The following is a 16,232-nucleotide window of genomic DNA, read 5'->3' as shown; positions in this document are numbered from 1 at the left end:
CTTTACTCATTTTGTTATCCCGTGGCCATGCTTAATTCACTACTACAAAAATACTATTTAGCATCGCCATATTTACATTGGTTCTAGTAGAACCGATGTAAATTATAAACGTGGTGGCAAACTTATAAATAAATAGAAAATAAAAACATATTTACATCGGTTTTACTTATAACCGATGTAGAAAATAAAATTCAGGAGATGTTTTACATCGGTCTTGCTCATGACCGATGCAGAAATAAAATTCGGGGGATGTTCTACATCGGTCTTGCCTATGACCCATGTAGAAATGAGAACCTAATTTTCCCCTTTCACTCATCAGCGTAAACCCAGCCGCCTCCTCGCATTCCCAATCCATCTCCCCCATTCACCAAACCCTAAACCTCATGCTTTCCTCCAGCCTCGCCCCTGATGCCGCCACCGTCGATATTGCCGTCTGCGCCGTCTGCGCCCTCCGCCTCCCGCCTCGACCTCGCCGTCCAATTGCTCAAGGAATTCGCCTCCCCAACACGCCCATCTCCTACGAGCCCTCCTCCACTGCACCCGCCACAAAGACCTCCGTAAAGGTCGAGCCTTCCACGCTCTTATCCTCAGAACCAGTTCCATCTCCGCCACCTACCCTCGTCAACATGTTCTTAGCCTCTACGCCAAGTTCGGCCACATCGGCAAAGCCACCCTCGTGTTCCACACCATCGCCCACAAAGACGTCGTCTCATGGAACTCACTCATCAACGCCTTCTCCCAGCAACAATCCCACGCCACCTCTCTACACGTCGTGCGCCTCTTCCGTAGCATGATGGCACACAACACCCTCCCCGACGCCCACACCTTCGCCGACCTCTTCACCGCCGCCTCCACGCTCTCCAGAAAAATCTCCTTGTAGGGTTCTCACGACCTATAATCCCTCAATCTTTTAGTCTTATGCTTCGATCATGATTTTCTTTTCTGTAGTTATAATTACGACTTAAATTGTTCGATTTTCCTTTTTTCTTTCACTTCTCAAGGATTGTGGAGCACTCTGTGATCAATGAAAATGGATTTGGTGTCTGGTTACAAGGTAATTTTGTACCTTCTTGCTGTCTCTGTTTATGCGGATGCGTAACTAGATTTATTGGTAAATGATTGTGGGGATTTTTTTTTATTAAATTCTTGTTCATTGTAGATTTTACAATTATTACTCGTCAATGCTTAAGTTGTAGATAAGATATATAGCCACACTAGTTTCTGATGTATACATTTTCTATATCGGTCTATTCTACATCGGTTTTAGAACCGATGTAAATGACTTTAGAGAACCGATGTAAAATATGCATCTTGTAGTAGTGATTGCAAACAAGTCTCAATTCAATTTTTTTGAACGATGCTTTTGGACTAGGTTAAGCATGAATTAAACTTAAGTTGGACATGTGATATTTAGAGCCCTTGAATAATGAGAATGTAGCTATATCAACCAACAACTTTTGATCAATGAAGCAATCATTATAGTGATTAAATTAACTTATTTTGGAGTAAAAATGAGTATTTTTTATTTCAACCTCCTGAGAGAGTTTAGAAAAATGAGTAAATGATCATTATCTGTTATTAATCTGTTCGGAACACCCACTTAGTGGATTATGTAAACAGATTTAGGGAGAAACGTTGTTAGGTTCTTTAGTGACCTGGTTGAACCCGATTTGTATAAAGAACCCCAAAATTTATCACTCATCTCATTTCCAATCTTCTTTGTGCCTCAATTCTCTTCTCCTCTGTAGCCACTTGCATAGGACATCCACTTTTGACTGAATCGTGATGTCACGATGCTTTTGGGCTTTACTTTGCCTCACTGTTCAAGGTTGGATTTTTTTGAAAAACAAATTGATCCATTTTATAAAAATTGTTTTGTTAATCAAACCATTTTTTTTATTGGTTTGACTTTTCTAAAAATGGATCAAACTTTTTTACAATGAATCAATTTGATGCAGATTGGTTATTCATTTTGTATTCATATTTGGTTTTATTTTTCTTTTTTCCAAAAAAAATCAAACTGAATAACTTTATAAAAGTTGATCAATTGACGAAACTGTTTTTTTATAAATTGATTCAATTTGGTTTTATTTTCTCAAATGGGTTTTATACACTAGTTTAGTTAGTTTTTGATTGGTTTGATTTGTTTTAGATTTTTTCTCTCACCTCTAACTAAGGTTGTCAAACTAAAGTGTTTACATATATAATCTCCTGGAACTTTTGCGAACTCGAATTATAAATTATAAGGAGGCTTATAGTACATAAAAAAGTTATTACTTTTCCAAAAGTTTGCATTGGAAATATTAGTTTCTCGTATTTTATTTATTATTTAAAAAATAACATTTTCAAGAAACATTATTTTTCCATAATGTTTTATACTTAGATTTTTCATAGGATTATTCCTAGGGGAGAAGGTGGAAAATTAACTTTCTAAGATAAAAATAAAGTTTTAATGTAGTATAAATATAATGTTATTTTTATTAGTTTATTTAATGCAATAAAAATCATTGATTCCTTAGTAACATTCATAAATATTCTGAAAAACATTTTGACTAACCAAACAGATTTTTGTGAGTCTTAAAAATAATATTAAAAATCTTATAAGTAATATATATATATATATATATATATATATATATATATATTATAATGTATGTTTCTAATAATATAATAATTCAACATTTTAACTCTAAAATAATAAAAAAATAGAAAATCAAAATATAATAAAATAATAAAGTTTGACAATACTTATAAATTTAATAATTCTTCTTAAAATACAAACATTTAAAAAATAATATATTAATATTATACAACCAAACACAGCCAAGTAAAGACAAAATTACAATTCATAAAATATTATAACTTATATACATGTTAAGGTCACTCGAAACCATGTGACTCGAAAAGGGTGTTTGTGAAAGCTACTTGAAATGAAAGAAAAGGTCAAAACCTACCAGGATTGAATTAAGAGCCTTATTTGCTAATACTTGGATGTGGTCGAATAAAATTAATCAAATTGAACAAAGGAGTGCTCGAAAATAAATAAGGGAGGTTACTAGAGGTTTCCCTAGGGTCGAGTGGTTAAGCTAAAGCGGTTATTGGAAAGTGAATCGAAAGGATAAAAAATACGTGGTATTAAACGGTTGCGAGAAGTTATATACCAGACCACGTAATGAGAGCATAGTGGATAACGGTTATTTCCCACAAACTCCACGAATACAATTAACTGCCCTCTATTAGCTCTATAAATATGCAAGGCATGGGTCGGAAAACTCATACTTGAACTGAGCTCTCAAGCACTCTTCGCCTGCGCATATGGCTTTCGTGCAAGGAATCATTTTTGGGTATGGCTGCTTCTTGACCACATTTCTTTTCTCTGTTTAGGATTAGGATTAGGATTAGTGTAGTCTTCTTTCTTCTTTTAATCACATATTTTTAAGTGATTTAAACTCTGATGATGTTGTAATGTTTGAACATTATGAACCATGATCTGTATTGGGAGTATATTTATTGTTCATTCTGTTCGTCTAATTATTTATGTGCATGAACGTTATTTCTGGGTAATCATTGATGAATATTTGGAGACCAGTAACTATTAAATCTTTCTACTCCGTCTTTTGTTCTTTGTAAGGTTATAAAAAATGCTAGATACCTAAATTGAAACACTTTTGTGCTAGTTCGAATATAAAGAACCCATAAACAAATTCCCCCGTAAACAAATTGGCATGCCCGGTGGGACCCGTTAAAATTACAAACATAACTGGACTAGTTTAAGGTATGCATGTTGTATGAGACTTAGGAGTGGAAGAACCATGTCTACGTCTAATAGTAGGAGAGAAACAAATAATGATAATCAAGTAGATGTAGAATAAGGAGATCCCAACCCTGATAATGTGACTAATGTGACAAGGGGGGCAACGTCTTCCCCTGTTGTACTCGAAAATGTGACTAGGAAAACTAATGTGTCCCAAGAATTAGCGAATGTCACTGGGGAATATCCTTGGGGCATGCCACAAAATTGGCGAAATACCCAACCTGTACATGTCGAGATGCCAATACCTTATTTAGGACCAAATTCACAAATGCATGTATCCCCACAGGGTTATAATCCTGGGCCAAATGGTTTAGGTTTCGTCATGCAAGACCCGTACCAACACGTAGGCACTAGTCACGAAGGGTCTCTGGTTCGACGGAGTAATTATATCCCCACAGGGATTAGTAATCAAGCCATGATGGCTCTTCGACAACAAATGGACCATAGTAATCATGACATGGTCAATTTGTTGTCAACTCAAATGCATAACATTATGACTCCTTTGTATGAATTGATAAACAAAATAGGAGATAAATTAGGAGATGTTCCGCCTTCAAGAGCTATGAGTGCAAATTTGAACGATATGGAAAATCTCGGGGGAAATGTAGTGTTTCCACAAAACGTAGGTCGACCCTATAGGAACCCCGAGGACAACCTAGATCAAATTGTAGAAAGGGTACTAAACAGGCATGGTTTCGAGGTAGGTCAAAATGAACACCCTTATTTTGTGTCAGCCTTTCCAGTTCACGCAACTCAAGTAGAATTGCCTAGGGGGACAAAGGTCCCAAAATTTTTGAAATTCGCGGGAGAATTAAATGAGTCTACGGTCGAACATATAGCTAGGTATCTAGTCGAATGTGGGGATTTAGCGAACAATGAGTATTTAAAAATGAGGTATTTTCCGAGTTCGCTAACTAAGCACGCTTTTACATGGTTCACAACTTTATCCCCTAATTCGATAAACACTTGGGTTCAATTGGAAGGTAGTTTTCATGAACATTTCTTCAGAGGAGAAACTAAAGTTAGTATAGTTGATCTAATGAACGTTAAGAGACAAAACCACGAAACGTTAGATGACTATTTAAATAGGTTCAGGCAATTAAAATCTCGATGTTATACTAATATACTTGAGCATGAATTAGTTAAGATCGCAGTAACAGGGTTAGATTTCTAAATACGTAAAAAATTGGTAAATGAACAGTTGAGAAATATGGCTCAGTTAGCAGAAAAGGTAAGAAGGAACGAACAGATTAAGTTAGAAAAGGAAAGATTAAGAAAGTTTGATAGGTTTGTCCGAAAAGAAAAGGTAGCCTATTTAGAAAACGCAGAGATAAGTGAGGATGCTAACTATGAGATTTTCAGTGAGGATTTTGAGGTTAACTTAGCAGAGTTGCGTCCTGGTCCCACTTATCAATGTCAAATGTTAAAACCAGGGGACAATCTAGAAGGGAACTCGACTAGGAGATATAGTTTCGATGTGACTAAGGCAGATAAGATATTTGATATATTATTAAAAGATAAACAAATTGTACTCCTAGAAAACCATAAAATTCCGCCATTCAAACAAAGAAAAGGGAAGAAATTTTGTAAATATCATAATATGTATGGTCATTGGACTAATAACTGTGTGCGTTTCAGGGATATGATCGAGAAAGAGATCATTGATGGTCACCTTGCTTTCGAGGCAAAGGACATGAAAGTGGACACTGATCCATTTGCCGCTCACACTGGATATGTGGAACCAGTCTCGATGGGAATCAATATGGTTGAAGTCAATATCGAGGGTGATGAAAACATTGAGCCTATTTCTGATGAGAAACTCAAAGAAATTGATGGATGATTTCGCTAAGAAGGAAGAACCTATCTATCCAAAAGAGGGAGATAGTTTGGTTGAGTTTCTGTCAAAGAAAAAGGAGGCTGATAGGGAGGTTATGTTGTGTCCTCGATGCAGTGCTGTCTTCGACAGAGCTGCTGCTAAGGCTTTCGAGGAGTCAGAAATCATGAAGAGCTACAAAGCCGAGAAACTTCGAGAGAAGCCTAAGCTTAATACTGGATCGAGTGTTGGATTAACCATGAGGCAGGTACATATGCCTCAGTATAATGCTCCTATGGGTAAGATAGAAATGTATAATTCATCAAAATTTGGAAATACTTTTGTGCCAAATGCAAACGTTCCAGTGGAAAAATGGAATGCCCCACCAAGGCCAATGGTTGGCGGAATGGGTCGAGGATAGCAAGTGATGAATTATGTTGGGCATCCAGTCCAAGGAATTCCTGGAAAGTTCTCGAATGTATCTGCAGGTCCTGGTAGATTCTCGACTGAAAGTTATGGGCGTGGTTTTCGACAGTCCTTTAATAACTTAACCAAAACTCAGTGGAGGAGGCAACAAAGAATGCGAAAGGCTACCTTTGAAGGTTTCAGAGGGAACCATTTTTCGATTCCTGTACCCCAAAAGGGGGAATCATCTCGAAAATTCATCGAAGATGATGAGGATCTGATAATTGACTATTTTGAGAGCAGTTTCGATGATTCCCTGGAGGATATCTGTGGGATAGTATCAATTCTGCCTTCCGAGTATGCTGGAGCCATGGAATCTGTCAACGAACAAGAGGATATCCATCGAGAAGACTTCTTCGATGATCCTAATTATGAGTCCAAGATTGTGTGGGTTAATCAAATTTCGAGGGTTATCCCCAAATTTAGTTCAGCTGTATTTGATTCCCCCACTGAAGAGATGAAAGGTCACCTTAAGCCTTTACTGCTAACTTTGATGATCGAAGGGCACGAGGTGAATAAGGTTTTGGTTGACGGAGGTGCAGTTGTGAATATACTGCCAAGGACAATGCTGAAGAGGTTTGGGAAGGCCATGGCCGACTTGAAGCCCCATAACATATTAATCTCAGACTATGCAGGAAAGTCATCACACCCTAAAAGCATGATTTTGCTTGATGTTCAGATCGGAAGTGTGAAGAGAACTACTATGTTTATAGTAACTCCATCGAAGGAAAATTTTACTGTCTTGTTAGGACGTGAATGGATTCATGGGGTAGGAGTTGTCCCTTCAACTGTTCACCAAAAGATTTTCTTTTGGAATGATGATGAAGGTTTGGAAGTGCTCAATGCGGACCAAAAGGAATATGAGGTAGGTATGTACTTTGCAGATCAACAATTAACTGCATTTGCGAAGATCAAGCCTTTCGATGCATACAATGCTGGAGTTATGGATGAAGAAGAGGGGGTTAAGAAAATTTTCTGCTGGGATGTGAAAAAAGGATTTATGATTCGAGCCGAGAAAGATTCGGCTCCAATTGAAGAATGAAGGATGAAGATCCTTATTCGAGCTTTTTAGCTCGAATATCGGCCTACATCGCCAATAGAACGACCAACATGGCCAAGGAAGGTCGAGACAAGGAGGGAATGTCGAATGAATTTGAGGTTGATGAAAATAGAACGGCCACTTTGGCCGGAAAAAAAAAACAAAAAACAAAGAAAGATCGAATGGACCGCGAGGTCGAAAAGAAAGAAGAAAAACAAAAAACAAAGAAAAATCGAATGGACCGCGAGGTCGAAAAGAAAGAAGATAAAGAGCAAGAGTCAGAGCTTAAGTTGGATTGTATTTTCGACGATTCGCCATTGGGATTCGAAAGAGCAAGCAATGAAGAACATAAGTTGGAAGCTCAAGACCCACTTGAAAAAATTAATTTGGGAACTGTCGAAAATAGAAAGGTTACTTACATTAGCAAACTCTTGCAAGGAGAACTAAAGGAGGAATTAATTCGAGTACTGCATGAATATAAAGACTGCTTTGCATGAGATTATGATGAAATGCCGGGATTAGATCGAAGATTGGTAGAACATAGGTTACCCATGATTCCCGGGAAGAAACCTGTCAAGCAAAGCCCTTGAAGGTTCGCTCCTGAAGTAATCGAAAAGATCAAGGAAGAAATCGAGAGATTACTGAAAGCAAAGTTCATCAAAACTTCAAGATATGCTTAGTGGATATCGAATGTCACGCCTGTTATAAAAAAGAATGGAAAACTCAGGGTATGCATTGATTTTCGAGATCTCAACACAGTAATCCCTAAGGATGAGTATCCTATGCCCATTGCTAAAACTATGATAGATGTATCGAAAACTGCTTTTCGATGTCCAGGTGCTTTAGGCGTTTATGAATGGGTAATGATGCCTTTTGGATTGAAAAACGCAGGTGCCACTTATCAGAGGGCAATGAATTTAATATTCCATGATTTAATTGGTAAGTTTGTACAAGTATATATTGACGATATAATTGTTGGGTCAAAATAAAAAGAGGACCATTTATGCCATTTAAAGTTATCTTTCGAGAGAATGAGGAAACATGATCTAAAAATGAATCCACTAAAATGTGCTTTTGGTGTTACAGTAGGAGAGTTTCTGGGATTTGTCATACACCAGAAAGGGATCGAAGTGGATAGAAACAAGACTAAAGCTATCATGGAAACTAGACCTCCATCGAACAAGAAAGAACTTCAATCTCTCTTAGGTAAAGTAAATTTTCTGAGAAGATTCATATCAAATTTATCTGGCAAAACTAAAGTGTTTTCTCCTCTTTTGTGTCTAAAAAAGGAGGACGAATTCCTGCTTCTTGTGTGATTCTGAATGGTGAACCTGACTGTGGTTTAACATTAGAGAAATCTAGGCAATGACATCCATATTACTGCTCTTGTTTGCTATAGTTGTTGATGTGCTTAATCAGATGCCCTCGGGTATTCAATTCATTGATGTTTTCAAAATTAAAATTATGTAGATGCATGCTTGCACAGTTGAAAACTCAAATGTTTAGCTTCACATATAGTGCGCTGGCCCTACATCCGTGATCTCACTCTCTCACAGAGATAATGAAAGAGAAGACAATATGGTCGACTGGCTTAACCAATGAGTCTACAATTGTTGTTGACATAATGAATCCTAATCAGTTCACACTCTGGTTAGTTGCCAATTAATTAAATTAATTCTCAAGTAGTAACTATGGTTTTTTTATTAGATGTTAAAAGAACCTTCCCATTTGTAGGGTCATTAACAAATCTTGGCTCTGATTGTACCCTTGATTTGTGTGTATCTTTGCTTTTGGTTCCCTGTCGTCATCAGTTTTGGTGTTTGCTGATGTATTAATTTCTAAATCTGTGGCAGTGGTAAATCTGCACGTAGTAGTAACAGATCTAGGTATCTGCATTATTGTCCTAATAATAATAAAAATAACCACTTGGAGTTTTTAATGTTTTGGGCTAGATTTTGCTATTAGCTAGTTGCCTAATTGAATATGAAACATAATATTAAAAAAACATATTTTTTAACTCGCAATGAATACTATATTAGTCCAACAGTTTTGTATGTTGGTGCTGGCTATTTATCTTTCATAGAGAAATTATATTTCATTAAATTATTTCTATATTAAAGAAAAGAGAATTGTGTGATAAGCGATAATAACTGATGGAATAGGGGAAAAAATATGTTGTAACTCTTTTATGTATGATACTCCTCTTGAAAGTGACATTTGGTTTTATTGGATTTTACTTCAAGTTTCTTCCGAAATTTCAATTAACAAGATTGTTTTTTCTTTTAAGACTTTGTGTCCTTGTGTTTTATCGTCAAACAACTGCGAAGTGCTGTGAGGACCAGTATTATTATTTTTTACCTCAGGCAACTTGTGGTTGTGGATATCTTGCTATATAGTCACATTTTCTGTCCTTTTACCTCACTTGAAATTTTGTTGTTGATGCCATATAATAAAGCTATATTTGGCGTTGATTGTGCATCAGGTTATACTTGTGTTTGCTTGAACCTATGCATTTCTTGAATTTTATATTGATCTCGTTTTGTAAGTTATTCTGGGTGGGTAGGTGTTTGCCAAGAATCTTTTGGCAGTGGTGTAGTGTTTAGAAAAACACCTCCAAATCCAGAAAAATCTAATTTATGAAGCAAAGATCCATCAATATTAAGTTTAATAAAATTTCTTGTAGAAGGAGACCAACTAATATGACCAGAGAAATTCGGATATCCATCGATGTATTATTTGAAAATATTTCATGCATAATTATGCTATTCTATTTTAAAATAAAAGAGAGAAGTGCGTGTATAATAATATAATATAATAAATAAATATTAGTAGAGGGTATAAAGAATTGTGGTAAACACTCTTGCTTTTGTAATTAACAAAGTTATGGAAAAGAATCGTCTCCCATTCTATTGATCAATAGGTAATTATATACAAGTATACATGCTAAATTATCTCCCTCATATCTTTGATATGATTTGGCAATATTCTGCAATATAGGAGAATTAAAACCAACAAAATATACGCCAAATTAAATATTCTAATTGAGGAAATAATCTCAAGAATTATGCATGAGAGCATAACCCGTATATCATATCCCATATTACCCTCCCTCAAGGTGGAGCATGAGGATTACGAATGCCCAGCTTGTTAAGCAGAGTCTGAAATTGATGTCGTCCCAAGGCTTTTGTAAGGATGTTGGCAAGTTGCTCTTGTGTCGGAACATATGATGGTTGAATGGTGCCTTGGAGTATCTCATTACGAATGAAATGACAATCCACTTCAATATGCTTTGTCCGTTCATGGAAAACTGGATTTTTCGCTATATGCAAAGCAGCCTGACTATCACAGTGGAGGTGCATAGGTCCTTTATGAGAAATGTCTAAATCAGCCAGTAAGCTCCGGAGCCACTTAAGTTCACAACAAGTAGTAGCCATAGAACGGTATTCTGCTTCAGCAGATGAACGAGAGACAGTATGTTGTTTCTTGGTTTTCCAAGATATAGGAGAGTGACCCAAGAACACAACCCACCCAGTAGTTGAACGCCGAGTTAATGGACATCCGGCCCAGTCGGAATCACACCATCCATGTAGTTGGAAATTAGATGTGCTTTTGAGGAGAATTCCTTGCCCAGGACTTCCTTTGAGGTATCTCACAATTCGAATGGCTGCATTCCAATGTTCTTCACGCGGTTGTTGCATGAATTGCGACAAGGTATGAACATAGTAGGACAATTCCGGTCTGGTAAAACACAAGTATATGAGGCGCCCAACAAGGCGTCGATACCTGTCAGGTTGATCAATGTAGCGTCCAGTGGCGAGTCCAAGTTGATGATTCTGCTCAAGAGGTGTAGCCACGGGCTGTGCACCAAGCAGGCCTGCTTCTTGAATGATGTCTAATGCATATTTACGTTGACACAAAAATATTCCACTTGAATTCCTTGCAACTTCTACTCCCAAAAAATATTTTAAATGTCCCAAGTCTTTCATGTGAAAGCACTTGCTAAGATATTCTTTAAAGCGTTGAATTGCAGCGGAATCGTTCCCACATATGATTAAATCATCTACATATACCAGAACCATCATTTGCACTCCATGGGCAAGAAGAGTAAAGAGTGAGTGGTCACAACCTGATTGACGGAATCCAAAGTTTATCAAAGCAGATGATAATTTGGCAAACCAACAACGAGGGGCTTGCTTCAAACCGTATAAAGACTTTTTCAATTTACAAACATGGTTCGGTTGAGAAGCATGAAAGCCCGGAGGAAGCTTCATGTAGACATCTTCATGTAAATCACCATGAAGGAAAGCATTGTGGACGTCCATTTGATGCAATTTCCACTTCTTTGTCGCTGCAACAGCAAGAACAAGGCGAACCGTAACCATTTTGACAATAGGGGCAAATGTCTCAGTATAGTCAACCCCTTCTTTTTGATGATTCCCGAGAATAACCAGTCTCGCCTTGTATCGCTCTATCGTGCCATCTGAATTATGCTTGATCTTGTATACCCATTTACAACCAAGAGGTTTCTTCCCATCCGGTAGAGTTTCTAGAGACCATGTTCCATTGGCTTCTAGTGCATGAAGTTCTTGCTGCATTGCAAGCCTCCATTTGGCATCTTGCACTGCTTCAGCATAATGAATGGGTTCTTGGGCTAGAGTAATAGTAGCAACAAACTTGCAATGCTTTTCAGAGAAATTTTCACAACTTATATAGTGAGATATAGGATAGGGAGTACCTGAAGAATACTGTGAAGTGGATTGACTTGGAGATGGACTTAACTTCTTTATGGTGTGAGTTACATACTCACGTAGCTTCACGGAAGGCAATTTGGTACGATGACCTCTTCCTAGTTCCTCCAAACTGCTTTGACGAGCTCATCACTTCTCTCACTGTCTAAGGCAACAGTTCCCTCCCTCACTTCAGAACCTACAACTACCTCATTGAGTGTATTTTCTCCCATCCTTGTGTCATTATCCAAATCATTATCATCATCATTATCCAATGTATCATTCATTAACGACGAATCCATAGATAAATCATATTTGACCCCAGCTGTAGGTGTGAAAGGAAACTCCGTTTCAAAGAACTCAACATCACGAGACACAAAATAACATTGAGTATCTAAATCAAATAATTTCCAACCCTTCTTCCCATAGGGGTAACCCACAAAGATACACTTTCGACTTCGACTAGCAAACTTATCACCATGTCTATCCAAGTTGTGTGCATAGCATAAACAACCAAAATCTTTTAAATGCTCATACATGGGGGCTTGACCATACAACATCTCATACGATGTTTTTCCAGACAACACTGGAGTGGGAGTACGATTAATCAAGTATCCAGCTGTTAAGACACACTCACCCCAAAAAGAAATAGGGAGATTACCTCGAAATCGTAGAGCACGAGCAACATTAAGAATGTGTCTATGCTTTCTTTCTACTCTTCCGTTTTGTTGTGGGGTTCCTGGACAAGATGTTTGAAATACTATCCCGTGTTCATGAAAGTAGTTTCTCAAACATGTAAATTCAGTACCATTATCGCTACGTAGCACTTTAATCTGTTTACCAAATTGTCTTTCTATTAATGCAAAGAAATTCAGCAATGTACGTGACACTTCTCTTTTATCAGAAATCAAATAAATCCAAATAGCACGAGAAAAATCATCCATTATTGTCAAAAAATATGAAGCACCACAAGAAGAAGGGGTTCTATAGGGCCCCCACAAATCACAGTGTATTAATTCAAAACTACCACTAGCATTATTTGTACTTAATGGAAAGACATCTCTAGTTTTCTTAGCCCGTAAACATACATCATATGGTTTGTTCTTTAAAATATTGTTATCAAACCTCATGTTGGAAGCTAATTTAGTGACCTTGAAAGAAGGGTGCCCCATGCGTTGATGCCACAGATTAAGTTCGCAAGTTCCATTAGCTTTGTGTGCTTTCTCACTTCGGATTCCTTTAAAGAAGTAAAGTCCATCTCGTTGTTCACCCACTCCAATCAGCATCTTCGAAGTGCAATCCTGCATAACACATAAGTTGTTAGTGAAATAGACAACACAATTTGTTTCATTTGTCAATTGAGAAATAGACAACAGGTTGCAACTCAATGTTGGCACATAAAGCACATTTTCCACTTTCTATCGTCCATCAAGTGTCACTGTCCCTTCTTTGTTTGCCATCAGTTGTTTTCCATCTGGAAGTCTCACTGGACACCCAATTACGTCTCTCAGCCCACATAATAAACTCAAGTTTCCTGTCATGTGGCTAGAGGCCCCTGTGTCTATGATCCACTCACTATGTTTACCTGTCATTTTGTCACTTGTGGTTCCTTTGTGATTGTTCAACAAATCCTTTAGAGTTTTCCATTGTTCAGATCTTAGTCCACTCAATGCATTTTCATTAGTCCCATTGGTTTCTCCATTCACTTGCATTGCATTTGCTCGAAAACCTCCATTCAAATTTCCTGAATTATCTTTTGCATGCAAGTCATACGGTGAAGGTATCTTTTTCACCAATTCGGTCTTCTTCTCGATCTCAGCTTTATCCATGAGAAGAGTTTTGTCACACGTTCTCACCGAGACTTTGTACGCTCTGATACCATAACAAAGTTATGGAAAAGAATCGTCTCCCATTCTATTGATCAATAGGTAATTATATACAAGTATACATGCTAAATTATCTCCCTCATATCTTTGATATGATTTGGCAATATTCTGCAATAAAGGAGAATTAAAACAAACAAAATATACGCCAAATTAAATATTCTAATTGAGGAAATAATCTCAAGAATTATGCATGAGAGCATAACCCGTATATCATATCCCATATTAGTAATGTACGTACGCAAAAAGGGCCTAGAAAAACTTTGGTATACATTTTTGAATTGAAATGAAGCAATTAATATATGGTAAATATGGTTGAGTTTCTGTGGTTTATCCATCAATGGTCAAATAGGGTGGGTCCCATTTTTCGGTTAGAATAAGACTGATAAATTGGATTTGGAGGTGTTGAAGTATGAAAGGTAGCATGTGATACGTTGTTGGAGATAATGGACAAGATTACTAGTTAGGATTTACAAATTCTAATACTAACAGACTTGAAAGTAGCTTTCTACAACATGTTATTACTGAGTTTTTTCCCTTCTTGTCCCTCCTTTTTTGTGACAGATTGTAATTTTGGATATGTTATAGCACATGTAACACGAATGAAGCATCTATTTTTTCATGTCTGTGTGCCTACAGTTATTTTCCAGAACAATTTAGTTGTTGGTTTTCAGTGTATTTGCTGCTGGTTACTGGGTTTTGAGCTACTAGGTTATGTTGGTTCCCTTCTACAATTTTAAATGCAATCTACATCGGTTCTCAAGAAAATCGATGTAGATTTATGCTTAAATCTACATCGGTTGTCCAGAGAACCGATGTAGATTTATACTTAAATCTACATCGATTTTTTAGAACCAATGTAAAAATGTATACATTTTTTACGTCGCTCTATTCTACATCGGTTTTAGAACCAATGTAGATGACTTTAGAGAACCGATGTAGAATATATATGTATCTTGTAGTAGTGTCTGTTGTTCCATATGTCGACCCATCTGGCCAGAACGTCTCGTTCTGAATCAGAACGGCTCGTTCTGGTTCAACTGATCCTGTGTTATTTTTGAATCGGGAACGGGCCGTTCTGGATTTGGAACGGGCCGTTCTAATCCATTCGTCATGTGTTATTTTTTCATCTGGAATGGGTCGTTCTAATATCAGAATGACCCGTTCTGAACGTGAACACTAAAGCGTGACACTTGCGTAAATAAATCGGAACAGATGCTTTTTGGGTAAATTTTAAAAAAATATATTTCAGTAAAAAATTCGAAGACTTTGATCTTATGTGATAGGGTATATAATAAACTAATAAGATTAAATGCATCTAATAGTAAATATTCATGGTGCACCCATGCACCACTTACATTAGTGGTCCATAAGAGAATTTACATTTCATAATACAACACAATCCAATCAATTTTGATTGATTTTGTTTCGATTGGATTTACCAAAGAAGATTGTGATCCAAACCAATAAACAATGGTTTGGTTAGGTTTAATTAGTTTTCTTAAAGAAAATAGTAAATATTTATTTTTTAAAACATAGATTACATCATTTTATTCTAAAGTTTAAATAAAAACCTATTATTAAAATAGTATAAATAACATTTAAGAATATATATAAAAAATAATATAAAAAAATATGAAATTAAAGTAATTAAACATAGCTTAACATTTGAAATTAAAATATTCAAATATTTAAATTAAGAGTCTCTTAAACATAAAATAATTTTCTAAGTTACAATTATTATCAAAGTACTCTTCTTCTATTTTTTTCCTCAACTTCAATGTCAATATGCAAATAATATATTGAGTGAAAATAAATGCTAGAAATTTTTTGGTACTAGGTCTAATGGCTAGATTTAGACGAATTATGTTGGGGTTATTTTTATGGTATTTGTCTGAGGGGATATCTTATGAGAGTTATTTTTATAAGGTTATTACACAACCATATTTCACAATGATGAGATATTGTCCGTTTTGGGCTTTAGCCTTCACGATTTTACTTTTGGTCATTACCCAAAAGGTCTCTCAATCATTAAAGTATGTTTGTGTTATATAAGTTGTTATTTCTTTTGTCTTATTTTATCGATGTGGGACTTGTTTCTATCCCAACAAATTAAACGACTCTTGAACTAGTAAAAAGGTGATAAAGTTGAATGGTAAAGGATGTGGTATGTGTTTCTAAATATGAATTGCATGGTAACTTGAAAGAAAATGTATATGATAACTAGAAAAATAATAATATTATTATTAAATAATAATATCATCAAAGAACTAGCACAAATGTAATACTACTAAAGTGTTATAGTGTGGTATAATAATATTGCACTTAAATGTTAGTAGTAAAATCATATTATAAAAATATTAACAAAATAAATTTAATAATAAAATAAAATAATAATTTTAATTTTAATTGTTTCATTTTTTGAATCATCAAATGTATAAAATACAAATCCGTGATCTAAGTCAACAAAAGTTGAATTTAATTGATTTGG

At 36.1% G+C, this 16,232-nt stretch overlaps 1 protein-coding gene and 1 long non-coding RNA gene across 5 annotated transcripts; one reads left to right on the top strand and one right to left on the bottom strand.

Annotated features, from left to right (window-relative positions):
* The first annotated feature begins 293 nt into the window (after positions 1–293).
* On the top strand, positions 294–9,274 carry LOC145954262 (uncharacterized). Of its 4 annotated transcripts, XR_014431435.1 has the most exons (4): positions 294–1,054; positions 5,453–8,070; positions 8,218–8,337; positions 8,602–9,028. XR_014431435.1 is itself a non-coding variant. In XM_083068169.1 (3 exons), the coding sequence occupies exon 3, from the start codon at positions 6,055–6,057 to the stop codon at positions 7,132–7,134; it is 1,080 nt and encodes a 359-aa protein (XP_082924295.1). In that variant the 5' UTR covers positions 294–876; positions 1,002–1,054; positions 5,453–6,054; the 3' UTR covers positions 7,135–9,274. The 4 variants fall into 4 exon arrangements, 1 of the variants encoding a protein (XP_082924295.1); XR_014431433.1 differs by having other exon boundaries at positions 8,218–9,272; XR_014431434.1 differs by having other exon boundaries at positions 5,453–8,337; positions 8,602–9,035.
* Positions 9,275–12,981: 3,707 nt separating this feature from the next.
* LOC145954261 (uncharacterized) lies at positions 12,982–13,769 on the bottom strand. Its single transcript, XR_014431432.1, has 2 exons — positions 13,444–13,769; positions 12,982–13,159 (listed from the first exon to the last, which is right to left on the bottom strand). It is a non-coding gene; the product is annotated as an uncharacterized LOC145954261 (long non-coding RNA).
* Positions 13,770–16,232: the final 2,463 nt, after the last annotated feature.

Source organism: Cajanus cajan, chromosome 2 (genome assembly GCF_000230855.2).
Source record: "Cajanus cajan strain Asha chromosome 2, NIPB_CcT2T_4, whole genome shotgun sequence".
Classification (NCBI taxonomy): Eukaryota; Viridiplantae; Streptophyta; class Magnoliopsida; order Fabales; family Fabaceae; genus Cajanus; species Cajanus cajan.
Note: the sequence above shows the minus strand (reverse complement) of the source record. Positions and strands in the feature narration are given on the sequence as shown.